The sequence below is a fragment of the Alligator sinensis genome, unplaced genomic scaffold (genome assembly GCF_000455745.1).
Source record: "Alligator sinensis unplaced genomic scaffold, ASM45574v1 scaffold1283_1, whole genome shotgun sequence".
In the NCBI taxonomy this organism is placed as follows: Eukaryota; Metazoa; Chordata; order Crocodylia; family Alligatoridae; genus Alligator; species Alligator sinensis.
This window is the reverse complement of record NW_005842091.1, coordinates 35,636-58,353: the sequence shown is the minus strand read 5'-3', so window position 1 is coordinate 58,353 and position 22,718 is coordinate 35,636. Positions and strand designations below refer to the sequence as shown.

The following is a 22,718-nucleotide window of genomic DNA, read 5'->3' as shown; positions in this document are numbered from 1 at the left end:
TGGAAATCTCTGGGTTTAGCTTGTGAAGCCTGTTTGCACACCTCACCGTGCCACCATCGTGTGGCACCCCGCGGCACCCTTGGAAAGATCTCAAGGCACCTGCTGTGGCACCCTGGTTGAGAATCCCTGGCCTGAGCTCAGGGTGGGTCTGAGTGGGTGTCATTGCAGGGCTGAGTCTTCATTTGCCTGGTAACAGCATCAATATTTTTTGGACACGATGGAGGCGGAGGGCAGATCCGCACCTCCTGTGGATCACCGCTGCTGCCTGGACTTCCATGGAGCGTATTGGTTTACACCAGTGGAGACCTGGCCTGGCGTTGGCCTATTTACTGCTTCTTTTAACCTGCAGCCCATTTTGTTCCTCTGATCATTTCCGGTTTGCTGCAGCAAGCCTCCCTTGTCAGTCAGCTGTCTCTATGGGGAAGGCTTTCTTCCTCTCTGCTCATACGCTCTTAACAATGAAACCAGCCACGGGACTGACCGGTCGGCCGCTTAACAACGCATCACAGCATTGTGACTCTCTCCTGGGTGCTGATAAGGGCACTGTGGTGTGACCCCTCGTGACACGAGGTTGCGTAGGCTCTGATACTGCAAAATCAGCAAAGCACACACTTAAGTGAACCTCTGCGCCACGGCCTTAATGAGGGACATCTCTCCAGCTGGTGTTGCTGCGAATGGCAGAAGCTGCTCTCCCTCCCCGTATTCTTAGCTCAGGCATGTTTCGTTTTCCCAAAAAGAGAAGAGCTGGCGGGTATTTGTGCTTCTGGTACAAGATGTGTCTAACAGGGAAGACGCTGCCTGGGAGTGGAACAGATGGGCTGTGAAACAAGGGGAAGGTGGTGCCAGCCTCCTTCTTGCTACTGCACTTTGGGGGTATGCTGGCATGGCAGGGACACATCCTTCCTGCCTGGGAAGTGTCATTCGGACCTAACCCTGCCCCTTGGGTGAGCAAGGAGCAGGCACAGGGCTCATTGTGGGTCTGCCTGATGTTTTGACAAAGAAGGTATTCTGAGTTATCGAACCTGGATTCTGCAAGCCTTTTGTCACTCGAGTAAGCCTTACTGTCTCCAAGAGGCAAACTGGCCTGGCGGTTGAGGTCGTGTCCTTCAGAGAGCCGGACACTTCCCCTGAGGCCTCCACAAGACATGAGCAATGGGACTCGATCCTGAAAACCGCTGAATAATTCTCATTGTCTTCACGGGTTTCACTGACTTGCAAGAGCCCTTCACGTCTGCAGTGAAGGAAGAGAAGTAGCGGATGTCAGGCTGGTTTTGTGCTGCAGACATTGTGCAGGAGCTCTGGCTTTGGCTCCTGAGTGCCGCCATCAGTATTTGCGCTACATCTTACCAGGGTTTTTGGTTGTAGCCGTGTTGGTCTAAGGACATAGGCAGAGAAAGTGCTTTGGGTAAATGTGATATCTTTTTATTAGCCCAACTCAGCTTAGTAAAAGACTTTATTATAAAAGATATCACATTTACTCAAATAACCCCTTGTCTCCACATTTCCAGCACTTCTGGGTTCATGCTCTTGGATTCTGCCTCTCCTCTTAACTGCTTGGAACAGGGCCTCCAGATTCTCAGTCTAGTCCTGTCTTTATGTAGATTTAAAGGCAGGACTTTATGTGACTTAAATGTAACCGAACTAATGGTAAAGTTTCCCTGCATCTGAGATAAAAGCAACTAATTTTCCTTCTTCCTGTCAGCAAAAGTTCAAAGTGCTGTCGGCTGGACGTAGGCTCAAATTGCATTGTTGGATTAGGACCATCGAATGGACTGCAGCTTTCTCCGATGTTATTTCTGTTGGAGAGTGCAAGTCCTCCAGAATCGGCCGTGTCCATCCGTAGGCCACTCTTCCTGAGCTGCCTAGTCCATTAGACGTGACCTTAAAGCTATTACAGTCAGCATCATGTAAACCCTGTGCAATGCTAAAGACTGCAGTCCAGCCTCTGCTCTGCAGTCCTAGCCACAGCCCTTCCTGGACGATCTTTCAGTGCTGAAAGCAGCTGCCGTGGAGCCCAATCCCCGGAGGGTCTGGTGCCCCTTTGCAAAGCATCAGCACAAAGCCTGCATGCCTCTTCACAGCCCAGGGCCGCTGCAAGCTGTGCTGTGCGGACCCCGGTGTGGTATAGCACAGGAGAAACTGAGGCAGACTGTGCAGAGCCTGGGCTTACACAGCAGGTCAGTGACCAAGCCAGGAGGAGAATCCAGGTGTCCTTCTTTGCAATCTGGTGCATTATCCCCTCTGGCTGGAAGGAAAGCTGCAGAAAGGTTTTTCCTGCCTAGCCAGGGGGTCCGACTCGATGATCTGTTGAGGTCCTTTCCAACCCTAGCATCTATGAATCTAAGAAGGTGATAGGGCTCTGCTAAGCTTGAGTGATGAGCTTTCCTAGGGGCGAGGGATGTTGTGGGTCATATGGCTCAACTGCGTGGTTGGGATAGACTTAGATAAACTTCCTCACACCTTCCTCAGGTCTCTGAGAGAGAAGCAGGCACGACAGAGCTAGGTGGCAGGTGGAACGAGGTGTTCCTTGTTCCTAGCTCAGAGATGGAGGGTGTGCAGAGGGGCTGGCTTTGCATTGAGACCGCTGTGCCTGCAGGGTAGTGTAGACGCCCTTGAGCTGGCTTTGCACTAGCTATTCTGGGTACAGCTTGCAGTGCAACTGGTGATTGAAGCGTAGGTGTGTTTTCATGCTTGCTTACACTCTGCCTTTATCTGGATTTGGTCTACTGGGCTTGGCGACTGTGTCGCACACCAGCATGGGGTGCAGGAGGGCTTTGCATCTTTGGTCTCACTCAGCCCCGTGCTAGAAGGCTTCAGGGTCAAGGAGACTGTGTGCTGTCTCTGTGGGCAGGAATAATTGTAGATTCATAGAGAAGTCAGGCTGGAAGGGACCTCCGTAAGGCATCTAGTACAACCCCCTGCCTGAGGCAGGATCATCCCTGTCCAAACCATCCGTTACAAATCCCCAATCTAAACTCTCCATCAAACTACCATCAGCTCTGACACGTCACACTTGAACCTGCCATACATAAAGCGAGCTGACCAGGGCAGCCCACCTCCTGCTGCTGCAAAGGTTGTTCATATATACTCGAGAGGAAGGCAATCCCCCCCAAGTCCAGTCACTCTGATCTTCGCTTCCTGGCCCCCGCAAGGGTTCAGAGCAGCCGTGCGGCAATGTCTCAGCCGCTGACCACAGCGGGGGCCAGTTCTGGGCGAGTACGTGCCCGCGCTGCCTGACTTTCCCTCCCGTGGGTGGGTTCATGTCACAACTCTGACATTCAGGCAGGTCACGGGGAAAGATTTCAAAGCAAAGTTTCACCCAGCAGCAGCTTCCTATTGCAATTGCATGGAGGAGGTGGCGAAGTAGCTCCCTCTGGCAGGTCCAAGTCCATGCAGGAGGCATCAGCAGGGAAGTCATCGCAGCCACCATATGACTGATATTTCCTGTCCACGGCATGAGGATTTGACTTGAGCTTTCTGGATGAACTGGGGTGACCAGGCCCTTCATGAATAACATTGGTGCCATCTGCGTTTGTGACCTCCCCTGACACTGTCCTGCTTCCCCCTCCGGAGAGGAACGGGGCAGGTCTCTGAGCCTCCACACTTGCACCATGCAGCAGGACCGGACCTTGCTGAAGGAGCAGAGGGAATCGGGGTCTGCAGGGTATTGATTATGCAGCTTGGAAGGGGACGACGCCTCGGGGGTAACCACCCCGCTCTAGAGCCTCGTCCTTCGCAGGGAAGATGAGATGCCAGCATAGGTCTCCGCCATATGTCTCACCAGCCTGTGGTACCTCCCATCACGAGGTGCTGTGCTTGGCGGGTCATGGGTTCAGCACACACCCATGCCACCCACTCAGTCCACATCATCACGCCTAGTGGCTCCACCCCTGCGGAGCTGGGGGAAGAGGGGTCAGGGGCGTTGTCTATGCCCTGGTAGCAGGCCATCGGGGACGGTTCTCCGTGGAGCTTGGCTGGAAGTATGAAGAGTGCAGAATATGTGTGGAGAGAGCTGGCTGGGCCCTATGGAGAGCAACTAGTCTAGAGGAAGCAAGGTGCAGGGAAACTTCTGACACGTGTGCAGTGGGGTGGCACCGTGACTGCTAAACACCCTTCGGAGCTGCCTGGGCAGGCTGGCCAGACCCAGCCCGGCACCCTCGGGGACCAGAATCCCCTGGAGCTGCCGTTCAGACCTTCTGGGCCCAATCCCACAGTACTAATCTTCTGCTCCATCTTCTCTTGTGCCAAATCCCACACCGCAGGCCCTGGCAAGCCCCATTGTGCATGGGCAGCAGCTTTTAAGCAGGAGAGCCGGACAAGGAGTTGCCTCTGAAAAGTGCAGCCCCTCTGGCTTCTCTGCTGCTGGGTGCAGCGAGTTGGGTTAGTCATGTATGGTCAGACAGACTTTGCATCTCTTCCTGTGTGCACCATTTGCTTCCTGTGAATCATTCTCACTAGAGCTCTCCTCCCCGAGCACTTCTCTGCAGCCATAAAAGGTGCATTTTATGGGAAACAAGCAGAGAAGAGAAACCTGCCATTCCCCGCCCGCCCCTCCGTTCCCGTGGAGTGCAGCTCAATGCCGCAGAGTAAACTTTAATGGGGCCTATGATGCGATCTGCACTCAGCGGCGCTCGGAAAGCTCTTATCTCTGCTTTGGAGATGGGGCGATTACTAGTCGGATCGATTGTCAGCAGAGGCCGGGCTGAGTGGCCTGAGCCAGGAGCTTCGAGGGTGGGCAAGTGTCACCCTCTGTGCCTCTTTGGAGAAAGTGCTGCAGCTCCTTGGGGACATTCTCCCTTGCTAGGAGTGTGCAGCTGCAAAGAAGAAAAACCAGACATGGGTTTTCCCAAGTGGCTAGTGCTTTCAGGAGGTAAACCTCCGGTACCAAGGAGGGGGCTGATTTTCAGGGGGTGGGTGCCTAGCCCTTCTTGGTAATGAGGCCTTTGGAGGTGACTCCAATCATGCACCCAGAAATGACCCATCCCTTTGGAAAATCTCAGCTTTATTATTTTCTCTGGAACTGGACACTGGGACGGATGGATACTGAGGGCCCCAGGGGGTTGTGTAGAGTTGGCTGAAAAATGCCAAGTATTTATCATAGGAAATTTTTAATTGTGTGGGGTTTATCCCCCCCACCTCAGATTTCATAAGAAAGTGAAATTTTTAATTGTGTGGGGTTTATCCCCCCTCCCTCAGATTTCATAATAAAGTATTTGGGGGGAAAATTAAAAAAAAAAAAAAAAGCGGGGTGGGGGGTCAGAACCTGTCTGGGTAAAGATCTTTGGCTGAAACCTTTTTTTTTTTTTTTTTAACGAAACCTGGAAAATGTCAACCAAAGCAAAACTTTTCCGCAAGAAAGTTTGTTTTGGTTGAAAACCCTGTTTCGACAAGACTGTCTCCAGCAGGCCTGGCTTTCTGACTGGCGCTTGCAGATGCGCGCACTGGAATCGTCATTAGCAATAATAATTGATTGCAGAAGGAGAAACTGTGACAGTCCCTACCAAAGCACCGTATGCTGTCTGCAGCACAAACAAGCCCCAGCAGTGAGTAAGCCCAGGGAGAGCTTGGACTCCTGAGTGCTGGTGCTGGAGCACCCTTCCCGCTACCTCCCCCAGCATGCAGGTGAGGTTACCCCCGGGGAAGCTAGCCCGTCTTCTCACTCACCCCCATTTCCCCTGTTACCCCATGACACAGAGCGGCAGCCAACCTCAGCAGCAAGGAGAGATGCTGCTCCTCTGACTGCTGTAGGAAGACTCAACATCCTTGCCCTCTCTAGGAAGCACCAGGTCCATGGTCACTGCCCGAGCCTTGTTAACACAGCTGCAATTAGTGCTGGTTGTAGGAGGTCTGAACCAGGTGGGCTTCTGTGTACTGGGCATTAGGCTGAGGCCCATGGATATCACGTCAGAGGGGAGGCACCTGTGGGTAGCTGGCTCCCTCCGGCTGCGGGGTCCCTTGCCAGTCCGTCGGGCTATCGTTCCTCAGGAAAAGGGGGCTCGCGGGAGAGCTCTGTATTCCCGGGGGGGCGGTGGGATAGCAATCGATTGTTCCCTGTGTCCGCAGGAGACAGGACAAGACGTAATGGACTTAAATCGCAGCAAGGGAGATTTAGATTAGATACCAGGAGGAGCTTTCTAGCCAGGAGGGGGGCCAACCCCGCAATACGTTACCTGGGGAGGCTGCAGAGGCTCCAGCCCTGGAAAATTTTAGGTGCAGAGAAAAACATGTATCTGGGAGGGTTAGACCAGCCCATTGCTGGAGCCGGGGGTTGGATTAGATGACTCCTGAGAGCCCTGCCCACCCTGTTTTCTGAGTCTATGAATTTCAGCACCCTGGGGCTGAGCACAGAGGCCGCAGCATCCTGGAAAGAGATGGGCTTCAAGCCTCCGAATTTAGGGAGGCTGGACTATGCTCTGCTTGATATTAGGGCCTTAAGCATGAATTGCAGTAGGGGACTCCAGCATCGGTGTGAGGATACAGGGGAGGGTGTTCCTCGCAGCTCCATCCCCCAGCCGCGTGGCCTGGTGGGCTGGGCATTGAATGAGGGGCCAGGAGGCCTGGGTCTTGCTCCAGGCTCTGCCATGGGGATGCTGGAGGGACCTTAGGCAAATCACAGCACCTCTCTTTCCCATGCATGGAGCCCTCTGACACCCAGCGGTGACCGGCTTAGGAGCCGCAGGGGCCACGAAGGTTAACCAAAGAGCCTCTGCAACATGCAGTGCCCCCAGGTGAACCGCCGCCGACACACTCCCATTCAAAGAGAAAAGCGACGGGACGCTAGTTAGCGCAGATAGGGAGCGAGTGCAGGCGCTGCATTATTCATGACTGCAGAAAAGACATGCCTGACGCACGCTGTAAAAATAACAGCTTTGATGCCTGTATTTTTGCAAAGAGCCGCAGGTGACGTGTTGAAGAGCCACTCGCGGCTTGGGGGCCGTGGTCTGGGCCTCTCTGGCTCAGTCTGTACATCCTCCAGGCCAGCGGCACGCTCTGACCAGGCTCCTGTAGGGCTTCTGCCTCCCTGAACTCATTCGAGGCCTCCCTGCTCCACCAAAGGCCACCTGCTTGACCCTAGGTAAGGCTCAGGATCTTAAGGCACTTGAGAAAATGCTGCCTCTTGGCTTCTGACATCTGCATCCAGCACTCGCAGGCAATCTGCCTGTGGATGGAGAACCCAAGTGTTAGCCTGGATTTAATAGCATCCCTCATTGCACAGGCCCATGGGCTCTGTTCAGAGCGGCACCTGCATACCCCAAGTGCAGGGGCATCCAGTCCTTCACCTTGCACGAGCATCGTGGCACCGCCGTAGCGGTACAGCGGGCACATTACATACAAAGGAGGCCTGTTGACATTTCATAACAGACAAAAGCCTCATGATCTTCCATTAGACAGTTAAAGGCATAAGGGAGAAATCCAGGTGGTTATTCCTGGAAGGAACGAAGCGCAATAATGATGTTGGAGGCTCGGCACAAGTCTCTCCCCGCTGACCTGCCAGCAAAATAATCCCGTGGAATCCGATGTTCTCAATTATTCATGCTGTCCAGGTTTGCATTGTTTCTGTCAGGGCCTGTTTTATAACCGCCGCTGCTATTGCTGATGGCAGACAACAACTTTGCATTATTTATGAACAGATTTTTACAATGGCTGATATTACAGCTGTTGCCAAAGTGCAGCAAGAATGATCGTGTTTGGGGGGGTTTCCCCCCCCCTTGCAAGACAACGCCTTTATTTTTTTGCATAACGGCATTCACGTCCCGGGTGACAGCGGAGCGCTCCGCACAGGAAGATTGCCATCCTGGCTTGACGGCAAGAGCAGGGTCGGGTTTGGAGACCGGTTGTGCGGAGGGGAGGAGAAGCTTGCGGAGGGTGGGCTGATGGTCTGGGCGCGCCTGCCTGTCTGTGCGCATGAGTCGCCGTGATGCCAGTCTGCCAGGTCTGTGCAGAAGCACAAAGGATGAAGCGTCCTTTCTTGGGGGTGATGGGAGGGTGGCGAGGTTTGCTGCCCTGCAGAGGGATGATGCTCACGTCCCTGCGTGTCTCAGCCCAGCCCCCCTGCTTGCAGGCAGCATCGTGGCTTTGGTGGGGTGTTTTGCCTCCGCTCGTGGCCCATCTTTGCTGTTCAAAGGCTGCATCAGACTCTGCGTAGCACCGGCAGGCAGCCAAGACCTGTCCGTGTCGCCTGCCGAGCTCTTGGGGAAAGCGCCTTGCCCTGTGGCTGCTGGCTGAAAGGAAAGGCTCCAAAGCAGGCCCTGATTCAGGGTGCTCTGGGATAGAGACTGCTTTGTGCTCCCGGGTCCCAAAGGACCTTGGCTTGTCCTCGGGCCACCATGCAATGCCGTGGCCTCTACCCTGCGCTCTGTGCTGCGTCGTCCCACTGCCCTGCTACAAATGACACCACGTCCCCCCGGGGCAGCTAAACCAGAGCAGCCGTGCGTCCTGGATACAAAGCCTGGGCACGTACGGGCATCAGCGGCCACAGGTGAAGCTCAGGGCTGAGCTGAAAAGCAAAGCCCCTCCACCAGCCCCGGTGCGCGGTGGGGAAGGTGGGTTCAGAGCCGCTGGGGGAGTTCTCGGGAGCAGTGCCATGTGTGGGGCACCCACGGCCCCTTCTGCATGGCACGGGCACGGTATTGAAACAGGCTCCCAGAGCTCTGGAGTGACACCTGGCTTCTGCGGATGGACACAGGCTCAGTCAGGCCCACAACTGGGCTGAGCACTGAGCAAGGAATATGGGGTTGACCCAGGTTAGGACCAGGCCAGGCCCCTGGATCTCATGGGGAGGCTCATGGTTTGTCCAGATGCTGCCTGGGGCGTGGGGGCGATTGCAAACCCAGACAAACAAGAGCCACCACCCTCACAGATGCAGCTCTGCCAGCCTGGGACCGGGAGTGCGGCAGGAGCGGGTCCACACTCCTTCCTCCTCCGGCTCCATGTCACCAAGTCCATCCACATGGTTGCCTCTGTGCTTTTCGCAGTGCTGGCAGCCCTGCCAGGACAAGAAGAGCAGTACTCAAGGGGCAAGAGCAAGGGAGAGATGCCCAGGCTGGGGCTCGGAGCAGGGGCTGGGCACCAGGGCTCATCCGTCCCCAGTAAATCCCATTCTTAGCAAGGCGATTTGAGCCCCGGCAGTGCGTGCACGTTCAGTGCTCTGCCTCTGTCCTTGGTCTGCACCTGGGTCCACGTGAGCCCCCAGCCCACGCAGACCTGACTCCAGGCGAGCTGGGTGGTATTCACCCCCCCACCCCCCCAGGTGCAAATCCTGGACGCCACGTGGAGCCAGGTCTCCGAGTGCACATTCAGTCCCAGCTCCAGCCAGGCCGGACTGCAGTTTGCTCCCGGCAGCCTGGTCACGGTGGAGCCTCGGACAGTCTGTCCCTTCCTGTCGCTCTACCCCTCACCAGGTATCGAGCCTGTTGCAGGGCCAGGCTGACCAGCCCCTCCGTTCACCTCTCCAGCTTCATCTCTCTCCATCCCTTACTCACTCCGTGGCGAGAGATGCAGGCAGACGGGCCACGCGGGGCCCCTGGCGATCCGCTGTTCCCCCTCTGATCTGGGCAGGGTGTAGCATCCTTTGAGTCTCCTTGCAAGCCGAGTTGTTGAACGACAAGCGAGAGATCTCGCTGATGGAGAGGACTCGGGAGCCCTTCCCCAGCCCGTTATTTTTAAGCTACCCACCCAGCGAGGGGAGAGCTCTTCTAACGAGCGCCACGTTGCCATGGAACCCAGTGGAAGATTGAATCCAATTATCTCGCTGTTGGGAAACAAAGCGAAGCCTAAACAGCAGCGCGCTGTGCTTTCTCCTCCCCAGCTCTTCTCCATCGTGGTGTTCGGCTCCATCGTGAACGAGGGCTACGTCAACAGGGACAACACCACCCCCGAGCTGCACTGCATCTACAACGAGAACGAGGGGGCCTGCAGCTACGGCATCTCCATCGGCATCATCGCCTTCTTCACCTGCGTCTTCTTCCTCATCGTGGATCTCCACTTCCAACAGATCAGCAGCGTGAAGGACCGGAAACGGGCCGTCCTGCTGGACCTCGGCGTGTCAGGTATGGCGCTGGGCTCTCTGGGAAGCTGGAAGACCTAGGCGCACCGGCGCGTGGGCCCCGCTTCACTCTGTCTGCATGCTCTGTATTGGAGTGGCTGGGGTTCAAATTCCCTCCCCTGAGAAATAGCCCCTGTCCCTCTGAAACAGGGCAGGTGGCAGCAGTAATGCACCCCAGGGAGGCAGGGCTGGTGGCAGGTGGGAGGTCCTACCCGGGGAACATCAATAATGCCAGCTGCATGTATCCCACTGCTGCCCCCACACCCCTTGGCTGGGGCAGCATTGGTGAGGCCTCCAGAGCAGCAGCGCCCGCAGGTCACTCCCTACAGAGGCATGTGGGGCTCTCTTCAGATTCAGGCGTTCACTTTAGCACCCGTTCCCCCTGCGGTGTTTCCCCCTCTCGGTACCATTGTTCCAGGCTCTCGGCAGACTCTGCTCTGCGCTGCTTCGGGTCCATCTGGGCCACGTTTCCAAGCATTTCCTTTTGCAAGCCCACAGGTTTAGAGAGGTATTGGGTTTTAAATGCAAGCAGAGATGCCAGTGTAAACCACGGCCCCAGGAGCCGGGCCACATTTGTTCCTGCACCCGGGTCATGGGTGGGTGAACTCGCAAGGCTGGACCTTGCCTTACTGAAGTCCCGCTTGACCTCAGGCGATCAGGCATGTGGGTCCGTGGAGCCAGCAGGATGTCTCTGAGCTGAGCCGCTCTGAGAGAGGCCCGTAGCCTGCTGTCTGTCCTGCTCCTGGGTTCCTGGCCTTCCTGCTTTCAGAAGTCTGGTGGTCATTTTCTCTGGGGAAGGTGGTGGTGGGGGCAGGAGGAACGTATGTGCCAGTGTGTCATCCCATCCCTGGACAAACCTGCTGCTAAGGCTGGGAAGTGCCCTGAAGGCATCTCGCGGGAGATGCAGGAGGGAATATTCCAGGCCAGGCATCACCGAAGTGTCCCGTACAGCCTCTGTTTCTGCTGCCTCCCAAATCCGCAGATGCATGCTATTTACAAGGCCCCCTAAGGGATTTAGATGCCCCAAATCCACTCATTTCAATGGGAGCAGAGCATCTGAATAAATCCTGTCAGCTGCTCTGAAAATCCCAGCCTAAGGATGTGATCCCCTTGCTGCTGCCTTGTGCTTGGCCTGGCCACGTTCTTCTGTGCTAGGTCTGTGCAAAATGCCGTCGTGCCAGACCTCCTCCTCTCACCCCCTGCCCCGCTAGGCACAGCTCGGGGGGCTGCAGGGGCATTATGGGGCACAGCCAGGTTCCTGCCATTACAGGGTCCAGTTCTGAGTCCCTTGGACACGCAAAACTGTCACTGCTGTTCACAGAGTGGCACCGGAAATCTTCGTTCTGCAACTGGCTGTTGTGCACCATCCACGGGGATCCTGGGAGACAGGGGGTTGCTGACAGTAGCAGCCAGCTCTGGGATGCGACTGCATTGACGTCACTGGATGTTAATTAGACCAGGAGGATGCTTGGTTCTGTGTGTGTGTGTGTGTGTGTGTGTGTGTGTGTGTGTGTGTGTGTACTCGTGCACACATGCATTTTGTGCATTGATTGTCAGGACTTTTCCTGGTGAGCGGTCCTTTCCTCCCTGAGCTCCCGCCCTCAAACCCTAATAAACCATTCCTTCTTCCTAAACACTGCACTGAAATGCAGGTCAGTAGGCGCCAGGTGCGTGAGTGACACGGTGTCCAGCATCAGTGCCGGGGTTGACGCTGTCCAGGTGCACCAGCCTGCCCTCCCCAGCTGGCACCTGCTCTTAGCGTGTACGAGCTAACAGTGGTAATCGCCATCTGGACACGGGGGATGCGCCCTCCCTGCTCTGGGGCTGTCGACGCGCAGCGGGATCTCAGACGTGGGTCTGGGCCTGGGGTTGCTCCTTGGACAGCAGCACACAGGCTGCTCTGGGTCTAGGACAGGAAGGGGTCTCTGGGTTTGGCACATCCAGGCCTGCTCTTCTCAGGCAATCGCATCCCAGGATCTCTCTCCTCGGCCTGCCCAGCTCCATCCTAAAACTCCTGAGGTTTCCTCCTCTTCTGGGGAGGCCATTCCAGACTGGTGTGAGGGTGAGAAAACCCTCTTCTCTCTCCCGACTGAAATTCATTTGTAGCCAGAGTTCCCTTTTGTTCTGGTGCCAGCATCATCCCTGGGCTTCCCCACTCTTTCTCTGCCTGGCATTTGCCCCTAAGGTGTCGGTAGAGGGGAAACGCACCCCAGCTCAGCCTCCGTTTTGCCAGGCTGGTCCAGCCTCCTCTTGTGGGATAAGCTGTGCCCTTCCTAATCGCCTTCTCCCTGCCCCTGCTCGGGACTGATTGCACCTTTCCTTGGCACGGCTGAAGCGTGCGATCTGCAGAGGTCTCTCCAGAGCCGCCTGTGATGGCGCTGGTGCTTCTCTGTGCTCCGGGACGGCCTGTGCTCGTACATCCCACTGTACGTTTGCCTCGTCCGCAGTGACATCATGCTGATGGCTCATAGGCATCCTGCGACCAGCTCGTGCATCTGGATCTTGCTCCTCTTCCCAACTGATGCATTCACCGTTTATAGCACAAATCTGTCCCCTTGCATCTCATCCCCTTTCTGTTGCCCGCTGTCTCTGAGGCCGTCCGGTTCCCCCTGCAGAGCATCTCCATTCTCCTCTGCATTGACACAGCCTCCCAACTGCATCCTCAGCGAGCACCACTCCACCGAGCTGTGACCCTGTCGTGCCAAAGACTGGAGTGGAGACATCGAATGAGATGTGTCTGCAGTCGAGCCCTTAAGGAATTGCACTAACCGCCTCCTGCCAGCCCAGCATCCCCTTTGGACTTTGTCTGTTGTCATCTCCCAGTTAGCCAGGCCCTGACCCAGTTATACCCTTGATCAGTCCCCATTTTCTCCAGCTTAACAGCAGTGTCTCGAGGCGCTGTATCGGATGCTGCAGAGAAGTCCAGAGAGGCAGCTGAAAGCTACTGTCAGTGAGAGCCGAATCTAGGCCTGCTTGCAGGAAACCGAAGTCACTCTAGGTTTAGCTCCTGGTTCTGTGGTCCCTTGTCCAGCAAAACTTCAGCTGCACTTCCCCGAGCGAGGCCGCTGCATCAGACCTGTCAGGCAGCATCGTGCGATGTGGTGTGATCCCCTGTCTCCTCTGGGGCTTTGTCCTTTAAACGGCCTAAGCCTGATGTTCCCCAAATGTCACTCGGGAGCATGTACCCACCTCTATTTCCACACGTGGACGCAGCCTTTTGGGCATGACCTTTCCACGCATGAATGGCAGGCAGCAGACTCTACATACAGCCCTCTTGCATGTGTGCGAGGAACAGGTGTGGCTGCCTAGGTGACAGCAATTCATGCCGTGTTCGTCCCAGGAGCTGCGGTTGGGAATTAGGCCCCCGGTCCTTTTTTCTCACGTTCCTTTCTTCACCTGGCTCCGCTTTTCAACAACAGCCATTGCCCAGAGGTGTCATGGGTCCTGGCATATCCCTCTTCCTTTCCATTCCCTACATCCCCACCTGGACAAAGGGCAGGCCCTGGCTTGCTTTCATTCCCAGAGCTGTACAATCAGCTCCCTTGCAGCAAAGAGTAAGTGCTGCGTTTGACTGGAGCTTGCAGCCTCCATCGTCTCTGTGATCAAAGCCTGTCATATCCACTTGCACTCTGATGAGCCCTGGGCATCAAACCTGTCTGTGGCGGCCGCAGGGCTGAGCCGAGCTGACCCGCACCGCTCCCAGGACAAACTCTCCAATTAAATTACCTGCTTTAAATATCTCCACATTATCCCACTGGAGACTTTCCATGCAGCGCCCTCTTCCACCTGCTCTTCGATTTCTTTCTTGTCTTCTTATCCTTGTTTCCCTTCAGTTGGAGGCTGCTGCTTTGCCCATTCTCTGCGGGTAGTCTTTCTGCATTGTTATTCTTTTTGATACTTAAAAAAAACCACCCCAAAACACATAAAGCAATCTGGAAAAAGACTGAAATACTAAATGCAGATAAAAGAAGATGGATGGGTAGGTGGGTGGATGGATGGAGAGACAGGAGGAGTTGAGACATCTTGTCATGTCACAAAGACAATTCGATTTTAATGAAGGTTTGGAGAGCGTCTCGGGACCCAGGTGATCGGTGTGGGGAGAGACCTGAAAATGGAGGTTTCGGCATCCTTCTGTGGGACAGAGCACATTTTGCAAGCGGTTGGGAAGGAGATTTCTGGCCAGCGCTACTAATGTGCTGATGTAGCCCAGCTATGTTGTCAGCCGATGTACATCCACGTAGCTCCATCAAGGATGGGATTTGTTTGTGTGTCCTTCCATGCACGCACCCACCCTCCATCCATCCATCCACGAAGACATGCACACACCACAGTTGTCAGCGCCACCCGGTCGTTACTGCAGATCATCATCTTTGAAGGTCGTGACGAAGGGGCAACAGACAAAAAAGAGTTAAGTCACAAGGTTTCTCTCCCCTGGAAGAAGTCTGCACGCTCCGGCGGTCCGTGGGAAGGCTGTCCCAGCCCTGCCCTTATGAACGGTGGAGCTGTGAAGGGTGGATGCAGTCGAGCTCTCCAGGCTTGCCCTGGCCCCAGCCGGGCAGCAGTGTTGCCATTGCAAAGGGAAAAGGGCTTTGGAGCCCGAGTCCCTCCAAGAGGGGGGTGGACAGTTGTGCCGCGGCGCACACGGAGCAGACGCGGGCACCGCGCTCCTCCGCCGGCACTTGCAGCTCTCTTCCATCTGCTCTCACAGCTGCTCCCTTAGAAGTGCACTGGTTTCGAACCAGCCTGTAATTACGGCTGTAACATCTCCTTCCCGGTGTTTGCACTCTGTTGTCTGCAGATCCCAAAACTATAATTATCCGCTGGCTTTTACCGTTTGTCTCAATAGTCTCCTCTTTTTTTTTTGCCGTTGCGCCATGGCCCGCGGCTGTGTTACGGGGGGTCCTCGGGCCCGCGTGCATCTTGGCTCAGAACCAGGCTCCTGGCGGGAAGGGGATGCCTGGCCCACCTCAGACGCCCCTTCCTTCTGCCCCCGCACGCCAAGGCTTAGCTTCCTCCTCAGCAGCTGCCGGCTCCCCGCCGCCCTCCCTGCAGCCGAGGTTTTGGGAGGAAAGTCCAAAGCCCATTCAGAGGCGATGCCGTGGTTCAGTCGCATGGCTGCCAGATACAAAGTCATGTCTGACCTGCATTTGCCTCTTGGGGAGACTTTGTGGTTCCCCTTCTCAGGTGTTTGAAGCCCCCGCAGGTATCCGGGGTGCTCAGGAAGGAAAGGAGCCAGGCAGAATGGGGAAAACCAGGTCCACGGATGGGCAGCTCCTTTCCCCGCTGCTCTCTCAGGAACAGCTCATGGGCCCTTTTGGCCCAGCTGGGTCCCCCACACAGTGAAGGTCGGCATGTCTGAGGAGCCTCCTTGTACCCAGGCTGGTGCTTCCCTGGGGGCTCTGTGCTGGAGAAGGGGGAGGAGAAGGCAAGGCCCAGCAGGAGGGCGTCCGTGCAGCCGTCCTTCTCCGAGGCAGGATTAGGGACCAGCTCCCAAGGGGGAAATGAATGAATCGGTGGGAGCGGCGCTTCCCCCCGAGCACCCTCAGGAAGGGCAGGACGGGAGGAATGAGGAACAGAGCAAGCCAAGTGCTGAGTCCCATGGGCAGGTGGCACAATTGCGCATGCATGCATGCACTCACCCACATGCGTGTACACAAGCACTCACACACATGCAGACACGTGCATGCACACTTGCATGTGGGCCCATTTCAAGGGCATTGCCCCTCCGGAGGGGAGGATGCCCAGCTCTCCAGGTGATCAGACGTGAATGAAAAGAGAGGATGCTCAGAACACAATCAGCAGCTCTCCCTCTCCCCCAGGCTCTTTCCAGCAGCCCGCACAGAGCGCGTGGGAGGCCTGCCGCTGCCCTCGACAAGCTGCGGCCACATACCCCTCCTCCGCGGCTGGGGAGACGTAGCAGAGGCACCGCGATGTAGAAACCTGCGGTAGGACCAGGCTTTGTCACCAGCCGCTGCCTCAAGTCGACACGGCCCAATGGCCAGAGTATTGTTCCCTGCCGAATTGTTCGCATCCCTCCCCGTGCCCATTGCAGGCTGCCACGACTCGCTGCCGTGCCACTGCCTCCCTCCTGCAGCTGGCCGTGGCCCAGCAAAGAGGAGGAAGGACAGACAGGCGGCCAAGGGGCCTCTTGGGCCACCCGGTATTTCTTCCCAGCCCCTTGCCTCCATTTTATAAGGCTAGAAGTTTCCTCACTATGTGCTCAGCGGTCAGGGAGAGTTTTACGTGATAGAGCAGCCTTCTCAACAATGCAGGCATCTGTGGCCATCTCAGGCCCCTTCTTTCAGACGTGAAGCCCCCCTACACACACACACACACGGCAAATTCATCCAACACCCGAAATGCCTGCACCAGCTTTTACGAGCAGTGCTTACTTGATCCAGTCCGGTCCATCTCCACCCTGACATGCAGCGGCCTGGAGGCTTCTCCTCGAAAAGAGACAGGATAGAAATTGGTGCCACACCGATGGAGAGAGTGGGCGCTCATAGGGGAGTGCGAGTCCCGGGACCGGCTGAAGTGGGACCGGAGGAAATACCTGCTTGCAGAGGCAGCGAGAGCGAGTGCGGCGTGCCCAGCTGGGCAGGGGAGCTGCCCTGGGTGTCTCTGAGCCGTCTGCAGGACCCTGCCCAGCCTGGAGCTCGGGCCAGAGGGAAGGCGCTGAACCCCGTGCAGGTGCCGGGTGGTGTGCCAGAGTCCAAGCACCTGCCAGGACATGAATGAAGGCATCAGCCACCTCCTTTGGATCGAAACAGAGCAACCTGTCCCCTCTCCTGCTTTGGGTCCCAGGCAAGTCAAGAGCAGCTCTGAAATACCTCGACGAGCCCCTCAAGGGGACCTGACTTGACAGTCCTGTGTTGCCATCCCGTGGCGGGGGCTCGTGCTGCACTTGGGATGGGACAGTCCCATGCACTGGTGCAGGCTGGAGACCAACTGGCTGAGCAGGAGCTCTGCAGACAAGGACCTGGGGGTGACGGGGGACGAGAAGCTGGGTAGGAGCCAGCAGTGTGCCCTTGGTGCCAAGAAGGCGAACGGCATCCTGGGCTGCATTGGCAGGAGCGTTGCCGGCAGATCGAGGGAAGTGATTCTTTCCCTCTATCCAGCACTGGGGAGGCCACTTCTGGAGTCCGGTGTCCAGTTTTGGGCCCCCACTGCAGGATGTGGATACACTGGAGAGAGTCCAGCGGAGGACAACGAAAATGGCTGGGGGGCTGGGGGACAGGACTGGTGAGGAGAGACTGAGGGAGCTGGGCTTACTGAGTCTGCAGAAAAGAAGACCAAGGAGGGATTTGATGGCAGCCTCCAACTCCCTGCCGGGGGGCTGCAAAGAGGATGGAGCTGGGCTGGTCTCAGTGGGGGCAGACGGCAGGACAAGGAGCAATGGGCTCAGGCTGCAGCAAAGTTGGATACTAGGACAAACTTTCTCATGAGGAGGGTGGTAAAGGCTACTCAGAGAGGTGGTGGAGTCTCCATCCTTGGAAGTTTTTAGACATATTCTTGGCTGGGATGATGCAGTTGGGGCTGGTCCTGCTTGGAGCAGGGGGGTGGACTAGATGTGACCTCCTGAGCTCCCTTCAACCTGAATTTTCTCTGATTCCTCCATTTTGCGTGGAGACAGCTGGCAGCTTCCTTCTTCCCACCTGAATCATCATCGATGGATTGAACAAATGCTCCCGGGGTCTTGTTTCCAAGGCTAGTAGCACTACCCCTGGCTTCGAGGGGGCAGGGGGGAACGTCACTTTTGTCTCTGCCCAGAGATGCTTTTCTGGTCCGGGCCGTGTACTGAGAGGTGGTTGAAACTTGGGTCAGACCCAGACGCATGGCTCCAGCAAAGGCAGCTGAAGCTTCCTTGGGTCCCTGTGAGACCTTGCCATGATCCTCTATGAGATGCTTCCTGGTGGCTACTATCTCCTCTCACACCGGGCAGCAAAAAATATTTGTGGGGTGTGTGTGTGTGTGTGCGCGCACATATGCACGTGTGTTTCTGTGTGCGTCTGTGCACGTGTGTGTGTCTGCCGGCTCCTGTGCCCCACAAGACATCCCATTGTTCAATGTACCACCGAGGGGTGTGACAGGCCCCGACAGCATGTGGCTGAGGTTGACGGTCCACGAGAGCGTTGCTGGCCTGGGAAATCTCAGCATCGGCCCCTGCGGCTGGCGGGTGACTGGACGGGAGGAGCGGCATCTCACCCAGCCCTGAGCTCTAGGGGGAAATAACCGCTGGGTTCCTCTTCCCGCTGTCCCTTCTGCACCCAAACAAGCGACAAGCCGGGAGGAGGGCGCACGAGTTGTCACAGCCCGAGGCAGGGCTCTAGGATGCTGTCCAGCAATTTGCTTCCCATCATTAAAGCCCCCAGGGTCAGGAGCTGTGAGAGCTGAGTTCATGACAGCCCCTGATGTTCCCACTCAGCTGTCACAGGCCCTCACAGGTTTTCCACGGGGAGGTAGAGCACGTTCACCAGCATAGCAGCCCCGTGGAAAGCCACGGGACTTCCCGCCTGGGTGCGGGTTGGTGGGGTCGAGCCCTGGGTGCGGGCTGGTGGGGCCGAGCCCTGGGTGCAGGTTGATGGGGTCGAGCCCTGAGTGTGGGTTGTGAGGTTCAGCCCTGGGTGTGGGTGGGTGGGGTCAAGCCCTGGGTGTGGGTTGGTGGGGTCAAGCCCTGGGTGTGGGTTGGGGGTCGAGCCCTGGGTGCAGGTTGGTGGGGTCAATCCCTGGGTGCGGGTTGGTGAGGTCAAGCCCTGGGTGCGGGTTGGGGGTCGATCCCTGGGTGTGGGTTGTGGGGTCAAGCCCTGGGGGTGGGTTGGGGGTCAAGCCCTGGGTGCGGGTTGGTGGGATCGAGCCCTGGGTGCGGGTTGGTGGGGTCAAGCCCTGGGTGCAGGTTGGTGGGGTCAAGCCCTGGGTGCAGGTTGGTGGGGTCAAGCCCTGGGTGCGGGTTGTGGGGTCAAGCCCTGGGTGCAGGTTGGTGGGGTCGAGCCCTGGGTGTGGGTTGGGGGGTTGAGCCCTGGGTGCGGGTTGGTGGGGTCAAGCCCTGGGTGTGGGTGAAAGGCGCTGGCCGGGACCTGGGCTGGCGTGTTTGCATGCTGCAGGTTTGGGGGTCCAACAGGACCTGCTTTCAGAAGCAGGTGCTCGGCCCGTCCGAGTCACGCCTCCTTGTGCCAGCTTAGGTTGGGCCCCCAGAAACCAAGGCCCCGGAATCACTGCTTCCCTCTGGGCACCCAAGCCATGCTAGCTGTGTGTGTAAGAGCCCCGGGAAGCTCCTTCTTCCAGCAGCTGCAGCACCCAGCATCTTCCTCCCGTTCCAGGGATCCTGTCGTTCCTGTGGTTCGTCGCCTTCTGCTTCCTAGCAAACCAGTGGCAGCGGACGCTGTCGAGCAAGGGGGTGTGGCAAGGAGCCGACGCCGCGCGGGCAGCCATCGCCTTCTCCTTCTTCTCCATCCTCACCTGGGTGAGTTCAGAACGGCTCGGGCGCGAGGGAGAAGCTCCCGGCCTGTCCAGGAGGGAGACGGGCGGCCGCGTGGTGCCCTCTCGCTTGGACTCACCCCTGGCACATGGTGCCAGGTTGCGGCTGCTCCTCACCCAGACTGGAGCCCCTGTGCCCCTACCAGCACTGCTGCAGGGCCCATCCGTGCAGGGGGTGTCAGTCAGGGGCTGACTCTGCAAGGACTCACTGGACCAGGCCCCTTGGAGGATGGCAGAGCACTCACTGCGCCCCTCTTCCACCAGCCTGGCCCCAGGCCTTAGTTGCGAGCCTTGTACAGCACCTTGCACACTCCCTCCTTAGCCTGAGCCAGGCAGACCGGGGGCCAGCAGGTGAGCTAGAGCAACGGTGACGAGGGAAACAAAACGGGAAACAGAACCGGGACTGAGCACAGCGCAGGCCTGGAAAGAGGAACCGAGAGCCGGCCGCAGCAGGGTTTTGTGGGGAGATTGCAGCAGTCCAGACATATTGAAACCCAGCCCTGGGGAAGGATCGTGGGTGACTCCCGACACAGTGCCCTTGCCCTGGGGAACTCCACTCTCCTCCTCCCTCACGTCCCTGGCACCCTCGCCAAGTTTGGGGGAAGGTCGGAAGTGTCCTCACTTCGGCCTTGGCAGCCGGCGCTCGTGGGATGACTGGAGATAAAGGAAACGACCCTCCAGACGCTCCCCAGCGCTGCATCACCGTGCAGAAGCAGCCTCCTGGGGCGTTCCCAGCACGCTTCGTGCTCCCTTGCACCCTGGTAGTCACTGGGACCTTTCCTTAGCCGCAGTGGGAATGGGGCATTTCCCGTGTGGGCTGCTCTGGGCGCTGGACGAGCCCCACGGGCAGCTAACCCACTGCGCTGCACTAGGAGAACTGGAGCGTCTCGGCAAACACCGCCTGAGCCTGGTCGGCAAGGCCTGGCCCCGGGACGTTCCCCGGCGTGGCTGCTTCCTGCCTCCACCCCGGGGACACAGAGCGATGCCGGCAAAGCGTATAGCAGATGCCGGGCCTGAGAGAGGCTCAACCTTGAGAGGCAGGGACCCGGTCGAGGAGCGTGAGGGCATCGCTGCGGGCTGGGTTTAATCCATCTCGGGTAACTGTGGTGCTGGGCGCTGTGGTTATGAACCCGCTCTTTGTGCTGGGCACATCTGACGCACAGGGAATAACCCGATCCCATCGGGCGCCTCGGGGCCAGCCGGCACAGCCCGTGCGCTCCACCAGCAGGCCTGTCATCCCCCCACCACTAATTGACTTGTTAATGAAACGGCCTGAAATAAAAGCAAGTGTGTCGCACTCGCGGCTCCCCCCATTTGTGACCTGAATACTCGTAACCCTCAGGAAGGGCAAAGGCGTCTCTGCAGAGCCAACCTAATTAGTGGTGCAGGGGACGGGGAAGATTTGCCTCTGCAGAACGGGCTGGGAACCGGCGGGGCCATCACCCTGCCCAGTCCAGCCGCTGAGACCCGCTGGGAGCCGATACGGCGGCTCAGGGGTTTGCAGCGTTAGGACAGAAGAACACGGGACCCGCCATTTCCTGGGTCCGACCACAGGTCCATCTTGCCCGGCCTCCTGTGTCACACGGGCAGAGAGCCGAGGCTGGACGGGAGAGGCAGCTGGGTCTGACCAGGGTTTTTCCCACTGTTCCTCTCCCACTTGCAGCCTCCAGCATTTAGGGTCCAGGCCATTCTGATTCAAGGCCGTGCCCCTCGCTCCCGTGCTCGATAGCTACCTACCGCTGCCCCTTTCCTCCGAGACTTCATCCGATGCACCCAGGATCCGCTGCAGCCTCTCCTAACTCCTTCCTCCTGGTTACAGGTCGGCCTCACGGTGAAGGCCCTGCAGAGATACCGCCTGGGAACTGACATGTCTCTCTTTGCCACGGATCAGTTTGCGGCTGACCCCGACACAGGCTACCCGGGCTACCCCACTGGCAGCGGGATCGAGAGCACGGAAACCTACCAGAGCCCCCCGTTTACCGAGACCCTCGACGCCAACCCGAAGGGCTACCAAGTGCCAGCATACTGAAGGACAGCGGGCTCGGCCAGGTCATGTAAAAATAGACCACATCTTATGGTGCAGTACAGTTAACTGGTTGATTGCAAATGTATTAAGTACCATTTCCTTCATGTGGCAAGTCAGTGCTGGGTTACTTACTATTAGCTAGTTGTGCAGTGAATTCTGTACAGTGGTATTGGTTCTTGTCTTACCTGTCTAAGGGTTTTTTATAAAAGCAGTGTTCCCTCTAAGTCCAAATAGAAGGAAGGTTGCTACCACACCAAACACGCGAGGCAAAAGGTGATACATTCTCTAATGCTGCGGCTTGTAACGCCAGGCATCCTAGCATTGCATTTCGCCGAGTGCCCGGAGAAGCAGACGGTAATCCTCCTGCTAGAAAACACAATAGCCGATGAGTTGATATTTATCTCGTTCTTCCAGAGCTAACGCAGAATCGTTCTCGCTTTGATGAACCCGGGACTGCCCGCGCAGCTCCCATTCGCTCTAGCGGACACTAGCCTTGTACTGTTCCTACAGCCGGAAGCTGCTATGGACCGATCTTGTACAGCGTAGAAAGTCCAGCCTATGGGAAGTGCCAAATTTGAAAAGAAATCCTAGCCGTGCTGTTTCCATTTGTATATATTTACTGTACAAAAACCTGACCGGATGTGGCAAACTTTAGCCTAGGATTCGTGCATCACAGTAGGGGTTTTTCGGTTTGTTTTGGGCTTTTATGTTGAGTAACCAAATCACGTCTGTGCTTTAGCTTCGTATCTGTTTAGGATCTAAAAAGTTCTTGTTCTAAACCTGTTCAGCAATAGCTTGGCTGCTAATTTGAGAGGTCACTTGTAGAAAAAGCGGCATGTTACAGTTCAACCCCCCTGGGGCAAGTTCGTCAAACTGAAGAGGTTGCACGCGTACAGTGAGTTCCTCCCAACGCGGCGTTCGCTCGGTCATTCAGAGTTGCCCACACAAGAGGTCTGGGCTTGTTAACATCCCCCCTCGACTCCAGTGTAAGTCTGATTAGTGAGAAATCACGAGCCAACCTGGCTCTTTATATGGGAAACTGCCACTAGACATCAGAAACAGGGAGCAAATAAATTCAGGTGCAGATACATCTTGACACTGCAGCCACTGGAAATACATCAGCCATTCGGACATTTAGAGCAGGACTGAAAAGGCCCCGTGCCACTGACGCCA

The 22,718-nt window shown here is 56.9% G+C and overlaps 1 protein-coding gene across 1 annotated transcript in view; it reads left to right on the top strand.

Annotated features, from left to right (window-relative positions):
* Positions 1–21,581, top strand: part of SYNGR3 (synaptogyrin 3) — a 25,485-nt gene extending 3,904 nt beyond the window's left edge. The window contains exons 2-4 of the mRNA XM_006024002.3: positions 9,809–10,049; positions 19,363–19,505; positions 21,339–21,581. Of these exons, the coding sequence (XP_006024064.1) occupies positions 9,809–10,049; positions 19,363–19,505; positions 21,339–21,548 (594 nt within the window). The 3' untranslated portion in view covers positions 21,549–21,581. The remainder of the gene's footprint in view (positions 1–9,808; positions 10,050–19,362; positions 19,506–21,338) is intronic.
* Positions 21,582–22,718: the final 1,137 nt, after the last annotated feature.